Consider the following 18,806-nt stretch of genomic DNA (forward strand, 5'->3'; position numbering starts at 1 on the left):
ATTAAATTGACTACTTGAGTAACTCCAGACACAAGCAGATTAATGGAGACAGACCAAAGGCAACATTTACCAAAGAACTCCCAACTGTCAACTTTCTCACTCCTTCACCAGCTCGCTGAAAATGAAAGGTCTGAAAATTTCGAATGGCATCTGTGTTTCTGCTCCACCCTTCCTGCCGCAAATGGCATCCCTGCTAGCGTGTAAAGAAAAGAGTCTGCTGCTTTGCCCATGAACTCGGAAGAGGATCAGAGATTTAACTGCTTTACTTCTTCCTCAGTCCTTCGCTGTTACGCACTGAGGCCTAGAAGTCCTTGAAGAGCATTAGCTTAGCTTGTTTTCCAGGGTCGGAACGTATCCCTTTTTTGCAGATCCCCGTTTTCTTGCTTACACAATTAAATGGTAAGACAGATGCACCTTCCCAATTTTAAACGGGAAACCTTTACTACCGAGCGATGACGAACTTGAGCTTGTTTTTTTGCGCCGCTGTAATTCTTGCGTGAACAGCAGACCGCTGACTGTGCTTAAGCCGGACCCGCCGATGGCGGCCGTCAGCTTGGAAAACCCCAAAGCATAACCCGAGCGTGAACAACTCCAGCTTTTAACTGCTCCCACTCCCCACCGCCCCAATCCCTGCAGCAAACCAAGCCTCGCCATCCCGTAAATTTGGCAGGCCCCTCTCCCGGGCGGGGGGCAATCGCCGCCTCAGTCCCGCGCGGAGATCCCGGTGGATGGCGAACCGCTCTCCTCACGGAAAACCCCCCCAGGTGTGAGGAGCTGGCAGCGCTTGCAGACACCCCCGCGGCTACAGGTGGAAGACCCTGCAGCAAACGAAGCAAGAGCGAGAATTTAAACTAAAACTCGGCTTTTTGGTTTGGGTTTTTCCCCTTCTTTCCCTTCCCCTTCAGCCTCGAGGCCTCCCACGTGCCTCAATGCCACCCTCACCGGGGTCTCCCCGCTCCCCACGGCTGATTTAGAGGCAGAATTTGGGGGGGGGGGGGGATAGCAGGCCCTGGGGGTTGGGGTTCAACCCCCCCTCTGTGGAGCCCCGTGGGGGGGTAATGAAAACCTCCCCACTCTATGCTCCTCGGGTACTAGAGTCGCCCGCCGCGGGGCCGCTCTACCCCCCCCCCCCAACTCGCTGGCAGGAGGGAAGAGGGGAAAACCCCGCCGCCAGTGGCTGGGCTCGCGGGTGACGTCACGGCCCGCCCCGCCCTCCTCCCTCCCCGTTCTCCCCGCCGCTCCGCCACCTTCGCGGCCACCGTAGCGGGAGCAGCGGAAACCGCCCGCCCCTCCTCTCCCTCCCTCCCTCCCTCCCTCCGCCTCGCCGGCCATCGTTCCCGGGAGGCGGCCGCGGCGGATGGTCCGCGTTGTCCCGCCGCTGCCGCCGCCTCCCCCCGCCCGCCCCTCACGGAGTCGTCGGCGTCGGCGGCAGATGGCGCGGCGGGGAGCGGGTTGGCGGGGTGGAAGGCCGTCACCGCCGACACCACCGACACCGCCGCCGCCGCCATCGTCACCGCCACCGCCGCCGCGGCGGTTACTTTTGGCTTTATTGCTGTTGTTAATGCCGGCTTTACCGGGGTTAGGGCCCGCCGCCGCCGCTGCCGCCGCCGCCGCTGCCGCCGCCGAGGAGGTGGCGGCGAAGGAATGCGACAAGCCGTGCGCTAACGGCGGGCGGTGCCAGCCGGCCAGCGGGCAGTGCGAGTGCCAGCCCGGCTGGGTGGGCGACCAGTGCCAGCACTGCGGGGGGCGATTCCGGTAAGTCCTCCTCCGGGGGGGGGGGGGGGAACGGGGGCTGTGGGTGTCCCCGGTCGGGGCTGGGGGGGGGGGGGGACGGGACACACGCACGTTTAGGGACAATATGGCCGCGGGGGTGAGGGGCCAGGCCGGGGGGGGTGGGCACAGGACAAGAGGGGTTTGGTGGCCCTGGTTCAAGGTGCCCAAAGGGATATGTGGGGGTAATTAGGGAGGGGGGGTGGGAGAAGCTGGGGGGGGTGGGGGGGGCGTGGGTGCGAGGGGTAGAGGCAGGTGAGGGGTGTAAGGGGTGGGTGGGAGCGTCTCGGGGGGGTAAAAGGGGGGGTTGGGTGTCACTGTGTAGGGGCAATTTTGAGGGTGAGGAGGGGTGTGAGGGGCTGATCCCGGAGGGGGGGGGGTCTGGGTGGGAGCCAGGTGGGGGGGGACAGCAGGGGTTTGGGTGTAGAGGTGGGGGGGGGGAGGTCTGGGGGAATGGGGTTTTAAGGGGGGTGGGCTTGAGGGGTGACAGAAGGGGACGGGAGCGTGGGTGTGATGGGCTGAGAGCCCCCAAAGGCAGGTCTGGGGTGGGGGGGGGGGGTCCACAGGGGATGTAAGGGGGTTGGGGGGGGGCTGCGTGGGGGGAGGTTGGGGAATAACGGGACGTGGGTGCCGGGTTGGCCGTGGGAGCAGCGGTTGGTGTGGAAGGAGCGGTGGGTGAGTATGGGGTGTTGATGGTGCGAAGAGGTGCTTCTGAGGGGACAGCCTTTGGGTTGCTGGGGTTGGGTGGGGGTAACTGGGGGCCACTGGTGGGTCTTAAGGGGCCGTGGCTGTGTAGGAGCGGGGGGTGTGTAGGGTGCTGGGTAAATGCGGGTGCAAGGGACTGTGCAGGGCAGAGCCTGGGAGGTGATGGGGTGTGAAGGCGAGTAACTGGGTTTACGTCGTAGTAGGTCTGGAGAGAAAGGAAAGCTTTGGGGGGGGGGGGTAGGAGAACGTATTGGGGGCAGCAGGGGTGGGTTTGGGGGCTGTACAAGTAGAAGCCTCAAGGACGGTGGGTGAACGGGGGCTGGTTTTGTGCGTGGAGGTGGCTGGTACCGGAGGCAGATGGGAGCAGTGAGAAGCGGGTTCCCTGGGCTGGAGCACAGCGTGGGTGGGGGGCCAAGTTCCTGGGTGGGGGGCGGACACGGGAGAAAGTCTGACGTGCAGATGGGGGACTGGGTCTGGGTGGGAGCAGGTTGGAGTGGAAGAGGGAGGGCAGGCAAGCGGGTGTTAGGGCTGGGTGGAGGCAGTAGGGGTGTTTGGGGGGGTTTAAGCAAGCTCATCTCGGCAGGTAGCGTAAGCAGGTGTTGGTTTTGGTGGAGGGTGAATTCGGGAGAGGTATGCGTGGGGTTGAGAAGCAGCGTCTTAAAGGGGGTAGCTGGCACGTGGGGAGGCTCAGCTTTTGGGGCGGAGGAGTGCGTGCGGGAGTGGTGCTGGCTCTTGGGAAGGGACGGTGGGAATAACAGCCTGGTCGAAGGAAGCTCCTGGGTTTGCTGGGGGACAAGGCCAGACAGAGCTGGGCAGCTGGAGGGGCAGGGTCATTTTTTTTTTTTTTTTTTTTTTTTTGAGAAAAAAGGCTGAAGGGTGGTTCTGGGCGGGGGGATGGAGACCCCCCAGCTCTGCACTTGTCCAGGCCATGTGCTTATGCGCAGGGACGAAGGGTGTCTGCACAGGAGGAAGGTCATCTTTGGGCTGTGCGGTACTGGAAAGCGCATTGCCTGGAGCGCCCAGGCCAGTTCTGGTGGCGATGGGAGACTCAGTTGGGTTGTGCGTCTAAAGTCTATCCCATAGGATGAGAAATTGGAAATCTTCATGGGAATAGGCTGGAAAATGCACCGTGGCTTCTCCGTATATACGTACGTGTTCAGTGGAAGGGGTTTCTGTAAGATGGTTATCTGCTTTGGTTTTATCAGCTGTGGCAGCGAGAGAGATAGCGCGTGTGTCTGCGTGTGTTAGGTGAATTCCCTGGGCAGAGCTGATTCTTGGAAAAGAAGGAAGTGAAAAAAAGAATGATTATTCTAGGTAGCGATTGCATTCTTGGGGAGCTCGTTACGGAGGGTACCAACCACCCTTCGACGGTGCTTGCCGTAGATTTGGGGGAAGGGGAGCTGTCTGTATAAGCCAAACTCATGGAGGAGCAGCACTTTGTGTGGTTTAGGACTTGAGGTTTCTATTTTTTTGTTTGTATTTTTTGACAGTCTGTAGATGGGTGTGTGTTACAGCTAATTTGAAAGGGGTTTTGTGTGGAAACGATGCCAGGCTAGGCAAGCCCTGGAAGTCGAAAGCTCCCTTTTTAATGTTTTTTGCCACTGTCATGGTAAGAATTTTCTTCTAGTTGAGAAGGGCATTGTGAAATAACTCACCTGTTACTTTCCTCAAGCAGTTTAGGATATTGGTCATTTTAAGGGGGCTAGATTTGAATAAAGCCAGAGCCTTCTTTTCTAAATGGCAAAACTGGTGCTGCTGGGTGAAAAAAGAATTGGTATATATCCACTGCTATTGGCTGCTTTTTTTTTTTTTTTAGCCCTTATCTCTTTTGATAAAGCTTCATGTTTCTTTTTCACATATAGTTCCAGTCTAAAATTTTAACTGAAAATATAATGCATGTTCTTCCTCTCTAGGTGTTTTATTTAGCTGTTTGTTTGCTTATTTGTTAGTGAGTTGAAGTTTCCAGTAATGTTTTTAAACTTTGAGCTCTGAGAAAAGTGCAAACAAGTGTTTTTAGCAGTGTTTAGAGCTTTGCAGTCACAACTTTCACATGCCTTGAGTTTACTCGTGCCTCCCGTCAGAAATGGCACTGCAGGGTTGGTTGTTTTTTTTTTTTTCTTTTTGGCGCATGGCTGTCAAGAGCTTGTCTTTAAAAGACTTGACGTGTTATTAGGTGCTGTAGGTACAAATGGAAAGTAGAAGGGCAGGGGAAAATTATTTTGTAAGTGTGGTATATTCCACATGCTTATCTGCCTGACTGAGAGATGTAATTAAATTTGGCATGTTAATCTTCCTGTCCTTATCTAGATGTATATGATGACTATATTTGTGGCCTTGACTTTTTTGTTTACGTTGAGCGCTGGGGTTGTCATGATACAACTTGTGCTTCACTGATCTACTAATGCCTCGCGCCTTCCTGTGTTAGCAGCGAAGAACAAACATCGCAGCTTCGTGTTGCAGTCCGCTAATATTCTATCCGCCTTCTTCATTGGGAAAGTCTGTTTATTTAGACTGCAGTTAGACATATAGGTAACAAACCCGGGGTGGACCATTTTCTTTCTTGTTTCACCCAAACCACAAAAGGGAGCGCGTTACTGTTCTAATGCGGATGTGTGGTTTTTGTTTTCTTTTTTTAAGCGTGTGTGCTGTGACTTCTTAAAAAGAAAAAGGCGTAGCAGAAATGTACCTGCATGTGATTTTGTTAGCGATTGTTCCTGGTTGTGGGAATGGCTTCTGAGAAAACAGTGATCTCTGCACAGATCCGTCACGCTCTTGGTGGGGGGGAGGTCGTAGAAGATTGAGTTATGAAGGACTTCAAGTCACTTTCTTTTTTTAAGATGTGGAACCAGCCACTTGAGTTCTTCAAAGACCAAGATCTTGGTTTTACAGGAAGCTGAAATAGAAAATATAGGACGTGCCTGATGCGCTTGTGTTTTCTATTTCTGTACAAACCTCTAGCGGGCTTCTGTGCTGGAGTCTGCTGCAGGCCAGTGGCTTCGAGCTGCTTTAATCCAGGCAGGAGAGGACTACTGCTCTCAGGCTGTCTGCTGGGGAGGGTGAGAAATTTCCCAGTCGCAGAGCGGCAGCAGCACGCTGGAGGTAACGTTTTCGAGCAGAGGGAGCTCAGGAGCGCCAAACTCGAGAGCCAACTTGCCAGCGTTGGGTGTTGTACGGTCAAAAGGATGCTGCAAGCTTTGAGACCACGGACTCTTCAAAGCGCTTTCCGTAGCTCGGTGACACGACCTCTTGTCCTGCTTGAATTGAATTGTTTCAGCCGGCTGCCTGACAAGGGCTGCCGAGGGAGGTAAAGCATAGGTTAAGAAATGACCGCTGTTTTCCATAGATTTATTCGTCAGAGATGGTAGAGGAGTGGACTAACAAATTCAGGATAGCGCTTGGCTTCTGGGACAGTAATTGTATGCGAATTGTGTATATAGGCACACTGATGGGCAATCTGATATATGATTGTAGCTGAAAATATGAACAGACTATATTTTTGACTGTATAATGAAATACCAAATGATTCCAGAAAACTGGTTTTTGTGTGTAAAGGCACTGGTTCTCCTTTCATGGTAATACTTTTTTTTTTTTTTTTTCTTTAGAGGTGGGAGATTGAAAATGCTAAGCAATGCTTAACAATGCAACGTGACAGTTGGAGGGGAAAAAAAAAAAGATTAGAGTGTATCTTTTAAACTACCTTTTTATTAATTTAATGGAGGCAGTTATGGGCTGCTGATTGAACGTTATTAAGGAGTCAGTGGTAATACAGTGTCCTTGGCCAAAGAATATTACAGTGAAGAGGAATTTTATCTCTAGAAGATTTGGGTAAATCATAACCTGAGAGAGTTGCTAGCTGGCAAAGAACTATCACAGTTCCCATTCTTAAATAACCGGGAACTTTTGGTCAAAAGCTAGTATACAAACCCGTTGTCTTTAAAAAGCTACCTCGGGCAGTTCAAAGCTTTAGGAAAGTCAGGAAACTACTTAATGTATCTAAGGATGTTGGCCATTTGAATCAAATCAGTTTAAGTGCTCAAATTAGATTTGGGTGCCGCATTTGTGCCTGATCCCCATTCTGCTTCTCTCTTTTCATTAGTACATTATCGTGCTTTAAAATGATTTTCTCTTCCATGTTGCTGTGTGAAAGGCTTGCTCAAGTGTTGTGCACTGGTAATGAAAGAATAAGCTATTCAAGTAGGAAATACTTAAGCATTCTCAATTTTAAAGAATACGCTGGGGAAAAAAGAACCTTTGTATTCTTTTATTTAGTTCTTGGAGGCATTATTTCCAACTCTGGATTTATAATTTTGCTAGGAGGTGTGTGTGTATATCTGTCTAGATATGCATATCTATGTTTCTATCTCTATGTGTGTTTAAATGGTCTGTTAATTAAGAGAGAAACTCACGGCTAATATTTCACCTGAATTCTTGCTATTTTATTGTTACTCTCGCTGTTTTATTTGGCAGTCTGATATTTTACTAGGGCTCTCAAGAACAAAAATTAATCTGGGAAATAATTCAACATTTTTGAAATATCTGAGATGTTCTACACTTTTTGCCTTGCACTGAACGGCCAGCATAAATATTTGACTTGCGTGAGGTTTTGTTAATGTTTGCAATAAGCTTACTTCTTATCATTACTTTTCAGTCTGCTTTATAGCAAGGAGTCAATAGCTGAAAATTCAGAACAGTAAGACAATGCAGTGCACGCTAGATCCTTCCTGTCATGTCTGCTTCATGCACTTCAAACGTCTTCACCGTTGGAACGTTAGTTATTGGAATTATTGAACAGCTCATGGTTTCAACCTGAGAGAGAGAGGAGTAAGTAGCGTGTAGCTGCTGTCTTCCCACTAAGCACGTCTGAGCGTTGAGACCTCCGGGAATGGTGCAGGCAGAGGATAACGTTCCTCTGCCTGCCGATTCCAGGAACATACCGCTGCCTCAGACTTGATTGCAATCGCCTCCTTTTCTGCAGTGGTCAACATGAAAGGCATTCCTGTTTCAATTCTCTATGTCTGTTTGAATATTGGGGAGTCGCTGCCTGAGTCAGCCTAGCAGAAGTTGTCTGACACTGCTCTAGATTTTTCCGTTATTTCACAGCCTCAGTTTGCTTCTTTCATTATGGATCCAAAATAAGCTCATGTCCAACCGGGTGTTCGTTACCATCTTAGTCAATTTACATTTAACATAAATGGCTTCTATTGAAATATCAACAAATGACTGAGATAAGCTCTGTTTTCACAGAAACAGCTTTTTTTTTTCTTTTTTTTTTTTTTAAGCTTTCAAAAGAACTAGGACCAGCAATGCTTTTATCGTGTGTCCTGATAAAGTTAAATAACATTTGGAATGCATGTGACGGATTTCACTTTCCTGGCTTGTTCCTCTGAAGCTTTCGTGAGCAATCAGATTTAAAACCATGAGCTTACTGTGCCTAATGTAAGTGTCTATGAAGATCCATGCTGAAAATCCTCTCTATATTGAGATAATGCTGCTGCTGACCAAACTGTTGTATTATTGCATTAATTTATGATACCCTTGGGTGCTCTCTGCTTAAACAGCCGGTTTCCTTGAAGAATTTTTTTCCAATTTAAAGTTCCAAGCACAGCGCTTGCAATTAGCTTTTTGATCTGGTAGAGCTTTGCTTTTTTGCCTGCACTCAAAATGTTCTCAGCAATTAGTTCTTTAGGAGCTCTTAAGTTGCATCTTCTAAAGCATAGTGAAAAGATGTAGTAAAAAATGCAGAAGATGGATTGAGAATTATGGGATTTTGTAGGTAAAGTGGTTTTGGTGGAGGAGTGGGCTGCTACAAACTGGAATTCACCCTAAGAAGGACCTCAACAATTTTGCTATGGTACTTTGTTCTTGTATAGCCATGTGCTAACATCTGCCTGTGTAACCACTGCAGTCTCTTGAAAGCAGGGCTGGAAAATTTGATAATCAATTTTACAGCACAGAACAGAGATGATAATTTGCTTTTGTGCATGGCTTTGAATCAAATACTCATTTAGTCACTGAAACACTGAACAGTAATGATGTTTGCTTTTTGTTTCCTGGTTTTGTTCCCTTGCGTTGTTTGTGGCTGATCCACATGGAGTTCCTTTGGAGTCTACTTGAGACTGTCACTAATGCCCTTCCCTCCCTTTGCTTAAAATAAATATTTATTTCATAGAGGCGCAGGTTGCTGCGAAGGTTTTGGTGGATGTGCTGTGTGCATACAATTCAGGGCACGGTTTTGGCTTGTAGAACCTGAAATCCTTGGGATTCTTTCTCAAAATGGAAGGGCTCTGTCCTGATTGTGGAGTCGTGGAGTCGTTAGGGTTGGTAAGAGACCTTAATTGCACACAGAACAGTCTTCATGTGAAAATCTGATAAGCTAAATTTGGTACATCAGAATAGTGGGGGATATTTAGAATAATGTTTTAAAGAAAACTGAGTCAGTGTTTTGGGCTGATAATAGCCTCAGTGCATCTTGCATGATGAAGAAGAGTTTAAATGTTTTACTGATTGGCTGAGCAATATTCCTGCTATAGAAGGGCAGCTAATCTCTAAATCAGGTTGTATGAAATACTTCTAGGATACCCCAGGATCTAGTTAAGGTTCCTGGTGCTGGTTGTGGCTAAATTTGGTAAAACAGGTTTCTTGCAGTATAATCAGATACAGAATTTTCAGTTCTCTGAAAATGCAGAAGCGCACTTAAGCTGGTTTAAGGGAGATCATGCTAGCAGAGGTGGTCTGGGCATTTGAACCAAGGGTTTTCCAACGTGTAAACTACCTTTTTTTCCCTGCCATGCCTGCAGAGCTTGTAGCTGCAGAAGAAACAGCATTGTTGTACACAGCACTTATATTGGGCGTACTTACTGCATGCCGCAAAAACTCAAATAGGGGTTGTTGCTTCGTGTGGTTACAGAGTGTTACGTGTCCTGTTTTGGGTGAAAATTACCTGTAATGTCTTTTACCATTAGCTAGTGCCACTTAGCTTTCTGTAGCGATTAATGCAGGATGAACGAACACAGCTGTGAAGATCCCAATTTTCTGTTATTTGTCTCCTCTTTCTATTTCCTGTTTTTCAGAAACCTTGTTTTTTTTCTTTGCTAGTTTCTGTAATCTGAAAGGACGCAAAATAAGGAAGGCTACATTAGGAAAACTCTGTTTTGAAGACTTTCGTATTAGTCAGTGTTTGTATTGCATGAAAATTTAATACCCATCTCCAAGGTGGTGCTTGTCTACTCAAAGTATAAGAAGCTTGGCACAGATGAATTAGCATTTTTTTGTAAACTCCTTTTATGAACTCAAATACAGAAGGTGAGAACTATTCTTCTGTTCAGAAAATTTACATTGGGTTTAATATTATTTCATTGTGAAGTGAAAGAACAACTGTCTTCAATTACTCTGCTTTTAAAGCTGTGGTAGTTTTCATCCCAGCTGTTTTTCCGTTATTAGTATTGCTGTGAAAAAAGAAATTACACCTTCAGTGGATTTAGCTTTGGTGAGTTGCTGCTGATATAATGTATAGCTGTGTATTGAGCAGGTTTTGGTTTTTTTTTCCCCCAGTGTCTTTGTGCATGTGTCATTATATCCTTCCTTTCACAGTTTTGTAATGGTCTAAGTGTTGATAATGTAGCACTGTTGCGAGATATTTTTCATGTAATTGCCTTATCTGGAGAAAATCTATGATTGAGGTTCACCCTGTGCACAATTTTTGAATTTTGTTGCTTGTTACGATTGAGAATATGTTTGAGTTATTATAAAATAAACTTTTCAAGATGGCTTTGTGAAGGTTTTTTATAGCCATGTGCAGCATGTTTCCTGCCAAAGTTGTGCACCTGCCTGTTTAATGATTAATTTGCACGACCGATACCCTATTAATGCAGAGTGGAGAGCGTCACATGAATTTTATAGCTATTTCAGAGCTTAGTATCTCCAACGTCTGCTTTTGTTACATACTTTGATCTTGTGTGGAATCAGCAAAGGCGGTGCCAAGAAAAAAATTTCTAGCCATTGCAGGACCTGAGATGCAAAGTTGTGTGGGACTGAAATGCTGACTGGGCAGGTCAGCGTTACAAGAAAAAAAAAATCAGGGAAAAACTCCTGTGTTATTTCCCATCAACGACTTCTGTGCTGCTAGAAGAAAATATTCTACTGTATCCAAATTGTGAGCAGACATCCAAGTTGCTGGTCCACTGGAAGAAAAGTATAGAATTCCAAGTAATATACTGGGAAATAATTACTGTTGAGGTCACTGGTCCTGTGATTTTTTTTTTTTTTTTCCCCCTCAAATGAAGATTAGGAGCAAGCATAATTGTACAGTCAGTTGCTTTTATTTTTGTTGAAAAATTTGGGACTAAATTTGTTGTTATACAAGATACACTCTGTATTTTCAGATGCATTTATTTATAGTTGCTGCCTGCTTGCTTGAAGGTAGGTTAGTGCATTTTTGTTAACTGATTGATTTATTGCATTCAAACACACAATAGGCAGATCTTTAAATTTGGGTCAGTTGGTGTCTGTTTCTCACAAGCACAGGTTGCAGTGATTCTTTAAAGTCAGTGTTTTTCATTTCGGGAATGGTAATGGGTGTTTAAATATGCCCTTGTTCAACTTTCGGAGTATGAATCATTTTGAGGAGGTGTTGAAGTGGTTCAAAGTCAAAAACAGAACTTGACTTCCCGCCTATGCACATTTTTTCTAAAACATCCATTCTAATGTTGTTGGAAATATTTATTTTTTTTTTTTTCCTGGTGTATATTGGTGATATTCGATTAACTTGTGTTATATGAATTTATATGCTGAGCCCAAAGAAAACCGAGAGCTATGTAAAACCTAATAATGTTAAAATAGTAATTCTTGGATCATTTGCAGCTATTCTCAGTAACCTGAACTGTTGAAGATTTCTGGGACAGCAGGCAAATGTTGTCTCAATACGTGCATAATTCCCTAATGCGAATGGCATAATAATCGTTTCTGTGCAGGTTTGGTGTTTGAATGTGAAAGGATGGGGATTTGGATTTCTGGTGGTAAACAGGAATGTGTGATCCAGCTGGAAAAGCTGTAGTGACTTTATAGCCTGTACCTTTTCTAAGGGCACTGAAGAATAGAAAGGGAGTAAGGGCACTTCAGTCCCGAAAAGGCGAAGGGAATGAACAAATGAAGAACTGCCCCAGGTTGCCACGCTGGTTGGTTTTATAAAGCGTGCAAGTCATTTCTTCTGAAACGTTCCTGAAGTTGAGACCGAAGCGGGTTGGTTTCTGTTCTCCAGTTCTACTTTTGAGCCCCGTGGCGGGGTGGCTGCGTGCATCCTCGGCTGGCAGACACGGCCCATCGGCACTTAGGGTTTGAACCAGAGCTAAATGGGAGAGGGAGATCTGTAAGGGTGTGCTTGTGCCAGCCTGGGGGTTGAGGGATGCTGGATGGCTGCATAAATTGAAAATCTCTGCAGGGCTTTCGTTACCGTGAACTGTAACAAGGCTTATGGCTAAGAAAATGTGGGTTCCTCTTGCTTAATGCTAGCTGGAAGGGAGGTGTGATGTGTTCTGGTAGCTTGGAGGTAGAGAACAGCTTTTCTTCTTTGTCCACATTTCCTGTTAATGTCTTTTTAAGCAAAGATACTCAGGTTTTATGTTGCTATAAGTTGTGGGAGTGTCTCCACTGAAAGAAAAGGATGGTATCGCAGCCAGCGTTGCTTCCCCCCCACCTCTTCAGTTCTGCCAAAACTCTTAAGTGCCACCATATCGGTTTAATCTGTGTTTTACTTTGAAAAAGTTTGGGGTGTAGCCTTAGCATTCATTGGGCGTGATTCCCTTGAGAATAAATAACCACGCAACTTCAGGAATCAAACAGAAGTACGGTTCATCATCTCATCTTCTTGGTTCGATTTCCCTATCTGTGAAACAAGGACAAGTTATTTATGTGTTTTAAAGAAGTTCTGATGATGACACTATTTACACAGGACTTTGGAGGTTTAGAAGTATATTTTAATGGCAGTTTTGCAAGGCAACTGGTATCCAGCTTGACTATTCTGAGAATAATACTGTCCTACAGAAGAAATGTGGTTAATGTTGCTATAAATATGCCTAAATCATCTTCAGTGAGGCTTATGAAAAAGGATATTGTGTGTTAAAAGTGATGAAGTTTAAATGTGATCTTAATTTCTCTATTCAGTGCTGACAGGAGCTTGTCACGTGGAATTGAAAGGAAAAAAAAAATCTCTGTGAAAATCGTGTTATCTGATCAAAGCTGGTCAAGGCATCAGAATATCTTTTGTACCTGAGGTTTGCTCTTTTTCAATACAAGATGGGTATGTATGGGAGTATGCATGAGATGAGACATCGTGCTGAAGAAGACATCCTTTGCCGGACTCCCAGCCTCCTAAAACCCACTGATCTTTCAGCATCTCAAGGCAGCTAGGACAGAAACGTGGTGAAACGTGAGTGCAGACATGAAGGTATGGTGGCTTACCCCCTATAAAATTATACACTTGGTCTCCTCAAGCAGTGAACCATGGTAAGCCGTATTTTACCATGAGATTCACCAGAGCTGGTGAGATCTTGCAGGAGGTGGACTGCCGGTGATGCTGGCCCGCAGACCTGCTGTGCTGGAGAACAAGCAGCATCCTCCAGAGCAAGTCACTATGTCTGGGCTGGAGGTTCTCCCAGGGAAGGTGGAGGGAGGTTTTCCCTTTTTTTGTAGGTTGATGTAACTTCATGCGTGTTGTTCTGGGGCAAAAACACAGGCTGTGCGGTGGGACGAGGGGCACGCACAACTGCTGTGATCCAAATACTTTTGCTGTTCCCATCTTCTTCTTTGTGTTCCTTCTCAGTCCCTAGATCTTTCTCCATGTGCAGGCTTTATGCAGCCTTCCAGGAAGAAGCTGTGTTCCTGTAATCTCTTGAAGAAGGATTTGAGATCTTCTTTTCACACCATGTGTGAGGAGGAGGGAAGGATGCTCTGCCCTGTTGCTTTGCAGACTCATTGCAGTTTGGAAATGGTAGTTTGGAGTGAGCTTCCCTCTCTTCTCCACAGACCCTGACTCTGTAGCAGTACCTGAAAAAGAGATTTATTTTTTCCTCTATTGAGGCTGGAGAACAGGAGAAGGTAGCTCTTGGAAAGGGATTCCTTGCTTTTACTTGTGGATTTGAAGAAGAAATTCTGTAGGAGACAACCGTGTTATGTGTCCATTGACTCCTGTTTACGCTTTAATTTTTTATACATTTCCTATTGATTTAAAGTTATGATGGACTCATGGACATCAGCAAATTTGCAAAAGCCTGAGCACTTCACGGCTGGGCTTCATGGAGTCCTCTTTGGGCATCAAGGCTGTCTTGTTTTTCTGTAGCAAAATCAAATAATAGGTGAACTCCTGTCATTCACTGAAGGAAATCTAACTGTTCAGGTCTAGGAAGACTTATAGGATGCTGTAGACACAACTGGAATTGCCGATTCCTGTAGTGTCTTATAGCATAACAGTGTTGTGAGTGGTGTGGCCAGAAGCAACAAATTCACACTGAAAATTTAAGAGTAGGTGGATTAAGGCCACTGTGCATCGATATGGGAGGAGATAAACCACTATGAATGGTTTCTGTGGTATCTTTATCATATCTGAAGAAGAATACCCACTCATTTCGAGACCAGAAAGTATTGTGGAAAATTTTTAAGTTCTCCTAATTTACACGTGATAAAAGTAGTACAAGGTTCCCTGCCTAATGAACAGCCTGAGTGTCAGATGCCCTTTGGGAGTCTGGGCTGTTGATGGGCTAAAGATTAACTGCAGGTCAGGACTGTGATTTGGCATGAGATGCTTTCCCTATAATCTCCAATTAAATACCCCCCCCCCCCCCCCCGATAGCTATAATTTTAATGGGGTTAAATATATGTACACAAACATATCTCTCTCTCTCTCCAGTGACTGTCTGGCATTTTGACAGAGGTTCTCCTTTCTGCTAATGACACAGAGTTGAAATCACTCTGTAGCTAAGAGCGTTCTTGTAAGCTTTTTCCCTTGGTTGTACATGTTCATCGTTAGCTCTTGAATATACAAAGTCTTTAAAAACAAACTCTGGAAAAAATTGGCCCTAATTAGTTTTGTGTTGCTGTAACTTCTGCGTGCAGTGAAAATAGTAGGAGTGGTAAGTTTCTAAGTTTTCTTGTTGGGGTGTTCTTATGGCAGTTACGTCCGTGCTTCTTACGTGTAAAACACTTGTTGTGTAGGTAAAGCTGTACAATTACCTAGGTGTGGAATTAAAATAATTATTGTGCAGGTCACTTGGTGTTCGTTAATATGTAATATCCTGTTTAAGTGATGGAGCTAAGGAGGAAGGAAGACCAGGCCAGCCATGTGAAATAGCTGTCCAAAGTAGTTTTGATATATATGTTACGTGAGGTATGTTATGTGTTATCCTAATCTTGTTAGCAAAGGTCTTACTGATTATACAATAAAATATCTTACAGACACATTTTCTGGCACTGATACTGTTTGAGACATTCACTTACATGTAAACCAAACCCAAATTGTGTGGTATTTTGAAATTAAACCCTGCTTGGGATCTAAAAATGTAAGTAAAATGTTGTTATGAGTTGTCTTTTTGAGGAACACAATCCATAGACTGCATGGGAGATGACCATGCTAACATAGGCACCGAGTATTTTAGGTGACTGGAGTTAGGTGATGTCAATGTGGCACCTTCAGCCTTATTCCAGGTCGTCTCCAGAAATATTTCTGCAGGAGTTTAGCATGTGCAGATGAATCCAAAGAGAGTACAGCGTGCTTCTCTGCCATCTTTGCTTCCCGGTGGTATCAACAGAAAACTCGTGGCAGCAAATTGCAATAGGATTTAAAATTGGGAAGGGAAGTTGCTGTGGATCACTTGGTCTGTTTGGGTTGGTGGTTTTTTGTTGTTTTGTTTTTTGTTTGTTTGTTTTCACAGTCGTGGTTTATACCTTGACTTCTTCCTTGTGTTTTCGGTGAAGTTTCAGTTCAGAAGGGTGTACCACTCTTCCCTCTCCAAGTGAATTAATGCAGGATAGAATTACAGGATTGATTCATGTCCTGGTTAAGTGCTTTGATGCCTAATTGGTTCAGTACAAGTAGGTACTTTGCAGCCCTTGTAGACTGAAGCTGGGGTGTTGTCAGACTTCTGATGCCAATCAGAGTCTTAGCTGTCAATCTAAAACTGGTCTTAGAGAGCTGTTTTCCACACTGGTGTTCTGGAGAATGCAGAGTCCTTTCCCAAGCTGACTGTTAAACTGCAGAGCTCATCATGAGCACTGGAAATGAGAGCATGGTACATATGGATACATATCATATTACTTATTTGTACTGAGGGAGTATGTAGGAGTCCTAGTCATAACATTTGGATTGTGTTCCCCTTAAAATAGTCCATGTTGTACGTTGTCTTGATTATTTGTACCGATGGGATTCATGTTCACTGGTTCAAATAAAATTTTCTGCCTTTTTCATTGCTGCTCTTTTTATCTTAATGCTTTGGTTAGGTTTTTGGAAGTTGTATTATATCCTCTATATCCTTAATTCACTTTTAAAAATCTCTTCTCCATGTAATTATAATTGAATTCTGCCCTTGGGCAGGTGTACTCATAATCTTTTAAGAGCAGTTTTAAAAATAGTGAGGGTGAAGAGCTGGTCATAGAAAGTAACATTAGTTGAGTCTTTGGACTGTGGAATAGTGATGTGCAATGTCTATTTAAAAAAAAAAAAAAAAAGTTGTGGGAAAGATGATCTGTATAGCTACAGACCCATCAATCTGACCTTGAGAGCAAATGAGGCTTTAGAGCACGTTAAAGGAAATAATAATTGGAGACAGACAGAAATTGCCAGGTAGGTTTGCTGTTTGTAAGTGATGCTATTTTAAGCAAAATGCATCTTTGGCAAGAGTGTTAATTACATATGTGTGTGGGGGGATGTCTTTGAGCATCGTTTAGGATGAAGGCATCTGTAACAGATAAATACTATCTGGACTTTGGAAGCCCGTTTGATCCAATGTCACCCAGAATAGTTTTGAAATAGAGAAGCTGGGCTACACTACGTGACATATGAAGAACTTTTCACCTATGGTGTGGTAGCCAGGAAAACCAGACTAAGCTGACAACCAAGTTGATCTTCCATTCTGTCATTTCTGTTGACATAAAATTAATCGGGCTCCTCAAATGATAGGTATCAAAGGGCAGTAGTTGAGGAGGTGTTAAACAGGTAGGGGTTTAAGAGGGGAGTATTTGGTAAGAAGTTGGAGCTGGAACCTGATTTAATATTTTCATTCATGACCTGGGTAGAGTGCACAGATGTGCACTGATTACATCACTTACGATGTCACTGGGGAGCCTGGGTACAGAGATCACACTATCATCCTGGAAAAGCAGGGTGAGTAAAATGACAGAATGGGGATGAAACAGTATTGTGCGATGTGGCGGTACGCTCGCGGTGATTTACAGAAAAAGCCTGTTAAGGTGAAGTTCTACAAAAAAGACCCAGAAACAGTAATTGGTCTTTGAATGGTTGTTATTTGTCAGCATGATGCGTTTCAAAAGACAAAGTAAAAAGGCAGTGAGGAGAAGGAGGGAAAATGATATTATGGTTCAAAGCACTGGTAAGAGCATCTCCTGGGTAATATCATCACCCTCTGATCAGATGTTTTTTCTTTTAATCACCTGTTAGTGAAGAGGATTCTTCTGCTCTTATTTTTAGGGGCTCTGGTTGTCATTTATGCTTAAGTTCTTTATGTCTATTGATTAGCAAATGCTCTTGCCTGCAGCTATTTCTTATCAGCATAAGAAATGGGTAGTTTTCATTCAACAATGCTTCACGGGTGCTAAACATAAACTATTACTTCAATTACCAAAGGTGCACTTTGCCAGGCATCTTAACACTTCTCCCGCAATTCGGAAAAATGGAACAAATAATGATTTTTGAAACGAAACAAGTCCAGATGTTTAATCCGGAGGGTTTGATCGTTCACTTCAGCACCAGTCATTCGATGATCCTGTGCATCGCTCGCTGTACAACCCAGTGATACCTACTCGGATGCATTACAAACTGGAAGCCAATAATTGCAGAACACTTCGTCATGCAGTCTTCCCTTTTAAAACCTATTAAATTGTATTAGAAGTCTTTTAAACTGTATTAGAAGTCTTTTCTTTTTTTTTCTCCCTCGCCCCCATTGCTCTCCAGCCTACAGCTTACACTGGGAGCAGATACAGATACTTTGTTTCCTGACCATTACTATGTCAGTGTTTTCCCAAATGGAAAAAATATTTTTATATTAAAATTTAACAATGTGAAAAGTTGTGTGAAGGCCTGTAACACTCTTAATATAGAACAACAGCCTTGAATGGAAACAATGAAAGCAAAATAACGTGTTTATGTTATCGCTCAGCATTGTTCGGCATGGTGAACTTCTGACAGTAGAGCAGGCTGGGTGTTCTCACCCTGTGCTTTTTGTCCGGAGCTGAAGCTAACCCCAAAACCACTGTTTGAGGAAGCCTGACCTTTCAGGGGCTCACAAGAGGTTTCAGGTGCTCTTCTGTATATAAAACTAATTTGCAGGAAGTCCAGTTTTCTCATTGCTTGCAATGTTGTTATGTTTGGGCTTGGTTTTTTTGTTTTGCTTTGTGTTTTTTTTTGTTTTGCTTTGTGTTTTTTTTTGTTTTGCTTTGTGTTTTTTTTTGTTTTGCTTTGTGTTTTTTTTTGAAGTGCAAGGTTTTATGTTTCCAGCTTTCTGCTGGAAATCATGTTCTCCCAGTTTTGGTCGCTTGCGTCATGGACCCAACGGTACATGGAGTCACTGTTCACGTGATAAAGTTTATGTGCTTAAGTGCTCATAGGATTGAAACATTAACTTCATTTTGGCTTTTAATGATTTGGAAAATTCAACTAAAACCTCATGTGGGAAGTTATATTATTGGTGAGGAATGGTGGAACCTGTGCAACAGCAATTATATATGTTATAGTTTTTATGTAAAACTTCAGCAAGGCATATTTGGAAATTAGTCTTTTTTTTTTTTTCTCCCTAGATTTGTTTACATAAATGATTTTTCATTTGTTGCAACCTTCCTCATTGGGTCAAAAAAATGAGGGTCAAAAAAGTGATTATTTTTAATAGAAATCTGTAATGATATTGTTAGTAACCTTGCAAAGGTTTTGCACTAGCACGTAATTTTTATGTAACTCTTCACTACGCCAAGACTTTCATAAAATACTCCTCTTGCCAATGCACCCGTGTTTGGCAAATGTGGAAATGTGACCAGGGTAGGCAGTATACTAAATGCCGTGGAGCAAATTAGTGGCTGGATGAGGTTTTTGGAGTATTAAGGCTCGTTTGGCAGAG

The 18,806-nt window shown here is 44.3% G+C and overlaps 1 protein-coding gene across 2 annotated transcripts in view; it reads left to right on the plus strand.

Moving 5' to 3' along the window:
• The first annotated feature begins 1,340 nt into the window (after nt 1-1,340).
• ATRN (attractin) overlaps nt 1,341-18,806 on the plus strand; it is a 155,089-nt gene continuing 137,623 nt past the window's right edge. The window contains exon 1 of one of the 2 annotated variants that reach the window (XM_052780839.1): nt 1,341-1,755. In XM_052780839.1, the coding sequence (XP_052636799.1) occupies nt 1,358-1,755 (398 nt within the window). In that variant the 5' untranslated portion in view covers nt 1,341-1,357. The remainder of the gene's footprint in view (nt 1,756-18,806) is intronic. The other variant, XM_052780838.1, reaches the window with a different exon arrangement.

This window comes from Harpia harpyja, chromosome 2 (genome assembly GCF_026419915.1).
Source record: "Harpia harpyja isolate bHarHar1 chromosome 2, bHarHar1 primary haplotype, whole genome shotgun sequence".
Lineage (NCBI taxonomy): Eukaryota > Metazoa > Chordata > Aves > Accipitriformes > Accipitridae > Harpia > Harpia harpyja.